Raw genomic sequence first — 6,064 nt, 5'->3', positions numbered from 1 at the left:
TTTATTTAATAATATTTAAAATATAATATATATCTCTTTCTGTATACGCGCGTAAATAGTAACCCACATAAAAACACAAAATTAATTTTAATGTTTATATTTTTCTTTGTTTATATATTTATTATATACATACAATTATTATGTTACTAAATTAATCGTTTTCTAAATTAGAAGAATAGCACACGTTCAAGAGAGATTTTGTCGTCGATTGATCTCGGATTCGGAACGAACGATGCGCGGTCGCACTTGACCTCGTCGAGAAAAGACCGAAGGAAAAAAAGGAAGATAAACTTACCGTTCGTAGGAATCCGGGGTCGTACAGAGCTCGCTCAGCATGCAGTCCAAATCGGTCGCCAAGGAATTAAGCAACTGAAAGACAGATAAGGAGGTCAGCGAGAAGATTACAAAGACACGTACGGCGATAAGTCAATATTCTATCAATTATCTCTATGATCGATCAATAATGTTGTCGTTAATATAAAGTTAAAACTAATAAAGTTTGAAGTTGATATGGTGTTTGAAATCAGCATATTGAGCTTTCGAGATTAAATAATATAATAATAATTAAAAATAAAAAGTTAAATTAAAGAGAAACTAGTTTTTAATTAAAGAAAAGTTTAAATTTGAATTGTGTTACTAAAATATTAATTTTAATTTGTGTGTGTTTAAGTTTAAAATTTATTTCTTAAACAAATGTGTAATTTACGCCTTAAATCCGCAATTAATGTCATAAAAACTTTAGAAATTTAAAGTCACCTTTTTAAAAAAAAATACGTTATAAAATTGAGTATAAATTAAATCTTTTTTAAATTATTATACTAGTAATAATTCACAATTCTGAACTTCTTCCATAAAAAATTTATTTGTCATTATTATTAAATTATATCACTATATTACCATTATCACTGACTATAATTTGATTATAAATATGATTTTGAGACATCCTGTGTAAAATGTGGCACCGCGAGACGGTAATCGTGGCAATAATGGTCGTCGCGAGATTTTTTAGCATGTTTCTCTGTCGCCGTAGCAGCATAGTAAACTGCTCCTGTATTTGCATTGCGTCGACGAAAATCGGAAGGCCGGAAAATTAGAAGGTTTCCGTCCGTGAGCACTTTCGTAGAGTCAATATTGAGCGTTGTAGGGGAAGAAGCGATCCGATAAAGCTTCCGTGATGGCACGTGAGCAGAAAAATTGTATATCTGTATGTACAGTTGAAGCTCCGTATTTTCGCGCATTCTTTCATTCGGCGTACGAAAGTATTTTTTTTTACATTTGTGAGCCCATATAATTCGTTTATTTATGATGAGAAAACGCTATCTTTTTTATTCACACACATACAATATTATATATTCTAAATATATTATATCTGAAAAAATTAATATATATGTATATACTTAAAATATATAAATAATTTGATAAAAATAATAAGTAAAATTTAATAGAGAGGTGATATCTTAAGAATATAATGTTATTTCAAAAATAAAATTATCTTTAGAAAAAAATAATTCAGAAATAATAAAAAGAAAATAAATATATACCGATAATACAACAGAAAAAGAAATATAAAAAATTAACAAATATTATCTAAAAGGGGATATTTTTTCGGTTTATGCGCCCCTTTCTTTTATCGTAGCTGCAAATGCCGCGGTCATTAGCGAACCACAATCATCAACCACCCTGACTCGCATAAATACAAGCGCGTACTTGCGGTACATGGGAATGCGTGAGCGCAATTTAAATACATGTTTTCCTCCCTCTAGAGAGACGAGAGTTATACCGTACGGAACGTAGCTCGAAGGGTCATCGTGAAAATGTAATTGCACAATCCACCACTCCCGATCATATCCTGATCCCGATCCCTCCCGTCTCCCCCGTCGACAGATAGAACGAACCGCAATCTATCAATGCGAGCATCGACTCCCGTTCGTGGCAGTGCTACTGTCATGTCACTCGTATTTACGAACTCGTGCTTCTAAAATTTTCACAACGACACATTCGATGGACAACCAAACCACATGGCGCCGCCGGAACTCGGATCTTTATTCTTGCAAAACCCTCTAAAATATTGCCGAGAGTAGCGCAAAACTGTTTTTACAGATCTCTCAAAAAACATGCAATTGTATTTTAATTTTTCATAAGTTCAATTTCTATTGTGTTATTATATATATATTTTATTAATTTATATTGTTATTATATTTGAGAGATTTTAATCATTATTATAGATTTTTAATCATTATTATATAGTGCATTAAATATTTTTTGTAACATTAATATTTTTTATACACTATATTAACAAATATGTATGTATATTTTAATAATAATTATATATCTAATATATTCAATATCTTTCAATGGTATATTATAATATATACTTTTAATTTAATGCTTCCATTATTCAAAAGTAAAAAATGTATAAGTTTAATTTTCATGATTGTTCGAAATATAGTAATCAATGTTATTTTTTCCGCGATGTAGGTCGTTTAATTTTCACAATTATTGATTAAAGTGGGTTATGGAAAGTTGTTAAAATCCCGAACAAGATTGCTTTCCTCGTCGAGCGTATCAATAAGAAAACTAACGAAAGATAGTGCATCGTGAGTCGGAAGAATTTGACAAATCGTGACCACGTGGCGTACTCGGCATGAGTCAGCGGAGCGCGAAACCCCATAAAGTCGGCGAAACGGCCGAATATTCCTTGGCTGTCGAACTTGAAGCTCTCGCTGGAAAACGATAGATTCGCGAGACGTGCCGAGGAAGCACAATACCGGGGAAACCTTTCATCAATTCGAAGAAGCGTAAACTGTTTAAGCCATCGGAATCCATAAAAATGATGACCATGACATCGGTGAAAAAAAAAGTAAAGATTAATCGCGGCGATTCGTTTAATTTTAATTAAAAAGAGAGAGAGAGACAAGAGATTAATATATCGCCTTTATTTAATTATCTTAAAATAATATTATAGGTATGCTGGTAAAATGAAGAGACGATACGGAATTCAGACATCATTCCGACCACAGGCTGATTTAATTAAACAAACGACGCGATATCGAATTAAACGTATCCGCCGTTGTTACGCAACGTGTTGCGTGCTTCGCTTCAGCTTCAGCAAGCAACAGCGGCCGCGACGAGAGTGCTGATTGGATCTAATCCGTTTAATTCGGGGAATGAGTTTCAGTGGACCATTTTAATCCGAGAGAGTCCGTTTGCGTCGCGCTTCTGCTCTCGTTCGCTTGCATCGAGTGCTCTTCTTAATCTTCAGGCCTCGAGAGCGCTTCAGGCACGCCATCGCGATATTGAACAGCCTTTTACATTCGTTCCTTAATGATCGTAGTCGGAAACTTGAGAGTCCAATTTAACGAGAATGTTGCAATTGTTCAAGAGAAGTTTCTCTACTTCAGTTTCCCGCTTGAAGTCGATTTTAACAATGATATAAAATTTGGAGAAGAATTTCTTGGGAAGAAAATTATTAATATACTCGCGGATATATTTCGAAAACCGATATAATCTTTTATGAAAACATAACAAAAAGAAAGAGAGATATTATGTATTCTATAAAATACGAAAATATTCTATTCAGAATATATCAAAAAATTTTTTTCAAGTTTAGTTTTTTATTTGAAGTAATAAGTTATAAAGAAATATTTATAGAAATTGAAATATTTCCGTATTCTTATCAGAAACAAAAAATATTATATGAGAAATATTATTCTAAAAAAAAATTTAAAGAAAAATAAAATGTAGTCTGTAAAATATAATAAAAAAATATTGTATTTATATAGTCATAAAAAAACTTTTTTTATTTCACTTTATAGATTATCTAAAATCGGACATCAGAATATTAAGAAAAAAATTTTAATGGCGGAGTATATAATATATTTATCCTTCTTGAATATTTGGGTGGTAAAAAAATATTTTGCAAAAAATATGTATTAAAAATGTAAAAAAAGAAAGAAAGTCATTTATATAAAATATATATGAATGTATTTTAAATACAATAAATAAAGAAATAAATTTTATTTTAAATAATAGAGCTTTTTCTCTCTGCTTTTGCAAGGCAACTTTTCTTCCCATGCATAACGTGTATCTTTTTAAATTCAGCGAAAAAGCCCGCACTTATCGCACCTTTATTACTCGTCCCATATACGAGACTAATCTCGTATCTATGAATGTATATGTGTATACACACACACACACACGCGCGTATTTCCGTGTCGCGTATTTCACTGAATGTTTGCGAATACGTGGAAGAACAACGGTGATTAGGCACAGCAACGCGGCGACAACACACAGACGACAATTAAACGGGTTTCCGACTGCTGCTTGTTATCATATGCTGGACGACGCGCCGACCGCATAATGCACACGCAGGAACATGCTAATGCAAAAGCATGCTGAGTAACAACACGAACGCACCAATGAATAGAAAGGCAGGCCAAATAAACGAATCGAAGGTTCGCGTCTGACTAGCACGACATGTGTCCGCCGCAAAAGTCCAGTGTCCACTGTCGTAAGAATGCGTTTAATAGGATCGCGCCAGCGGGAAAAGAAGATACAGGGTGTCTCGAATAAAAATAAATGTTTAATCTTTTGTAAAAAAAAATTAAAATATTCTATAGAATATATATCTTGAGTATTTAGATGACAAAAAATGTTTTGAAAAAAATATGTATTTAAAATATATAAAAAAAAGAAAGAAAAGATTGTGTTTATACGTTTATACGTATAAAACATATATGAATACAATATATATATATATATACTTAAATTTCTGTAGACTTTGATATTTACAAAGATAATTTCAAAGCTCTCAGATTAATTCGATAATTTTTGCAAAAACAAAAAAAAAGATTTAAAATACTATTTAAAATAAAATTTATTTCTTTAAAATATTTATTTAATATTAATTCATTATTTATTTAACACATTTCTATAAGAAATGTAATTTCTGTAAATATGATTTCGTATAAATGATGGATTATTCGATTAGTTTGAAATCGATTTTTCCACAACAAAAATATGACATCTGAGTAACTGATAGTTGAAAATAAACGGCAATTTTCTGACTTTTATACATGCAAATAAATAACAAAAATACATTCTTCAATTAATTCAATTATAAACTTTGACAGAATTTTAATTTAATTAAAAAATTCTGGAAATTTGGCAAAACCACTATTTTTCGATGCCGTTTCGCGCGCATTAAAAAAACTATCAAATTGGTTAAAAAACCTGCCATTAAAGTATTGTTGTAAGATGCTCTGTATATATCTCCATATATTGTTTCTTTGTTCACATTTTTTGCATATATTTTTCATTATTATGCTCAATATTAATTAATTCAATTCTTTTTCGTGCCCCTAAATTTATTTCTTCTTGCAAAATACAATTACCATCATTCCTCATTTAATATCGCAGCGCAATTAAAGTTAACACTAATTAACAGAGAGAGAGAGAGAGAGAGAACGAAAGAAAAGAAAAAGCAAGCCAGGCATGCGCGCGATAAATGCGACGCATTTATCGCGTGCGAAACGTGACTCATCGCGAATTGTCTGGACGATTACGCGTTTTATCATAGTGCAGCCTGACTGTCGATTTCACCTGTGCATGCCGTTACTATCGGAACACACTGTGTACAAGAACGACAGCTGCGGCCGATTGGCCGCGTTACGTGTTCTCCTCCGCTGGCCAGTTGCGGGGTGATAAGGCCACTGTAAGATATATGTACGCGTGTATGCGTATCTCTATTGCGTGTGTGTACGACCTACACGTGCAGATGAAGACGTCGATAGACGCCGGAAAGGGTGTAAGTAAAACGGATGCGGCTCGGCGATGTGTCAAATAAATAAAGGCATCTACTCGCGAGCTGAGACGCACATACATGTGATTAGATACTCAAGTTACATGACTATTTGTATCAATAAAATTTCATGCAATTGTGTACCGTGACAAACAAAACAAAATAAATAGAAAGATAAAGAAGAATGTAGATATATAATATAAAAATATAAATAAGAGATAAAGGGAGAGGAATAAAAATAAAATAAATAGAAAGAAAAATAAA

The 6,064-nt window shown here is 32.1% G+C and overlaps 1 protein-coding gene across 4 annotated transcripts in view; it reads right to left on the bottom strand.

Annotated features, from left to right (window-relative positions):
* LOC115244587 (protein sprint) overlaps positions 1-6,064 on the bottom strand; it is a 129,106-nt gene that overhangs the window by 96,203 nt on the left and 26,839 nt on the right. Inside the window, exons 1-2 of one of the 4 annotated variants that reach the window (XM_029822350.1) lie at positions 4,417-4,623; positions 296-369 (exon numbers count right to left, since the gene is read on the bottom strand). In XM_029822350.1, the coding sequence (XP_029678210.1) occupies positions 296-336 (41 nt within the window). In that variant the 5' untranslated portion in view covers positions 337-369; positions 4,417-4,623. Of the gene's footprint in view, positions 1-295; positions 370-4,125; positions 4,624-6,064 lie in introns of those variants that run through there. The other 3 variants (XM_029822347.1, XM_029822348.1, XM_029822343.1) reach the window with 3 other exon arrangements.

Source organism: Formica exsecta, unplaced genomic scaffold (assembly GCF_003651465.1).
Source record: "Formica exsecta isolate Colony F162 unplaced genomic scaffold, ASM365146v1 scaffold826, whole genome shotgun sequence".
Lineage (NCBI taxonomy): Eukaryota > Metazoa > Arthropoda > Insecta > Hymenoptera > Formicidae > Formica > Formica exsecta.
This window is presented reverse-complemented; position numbering and strand designations above follow the sequence as displayed.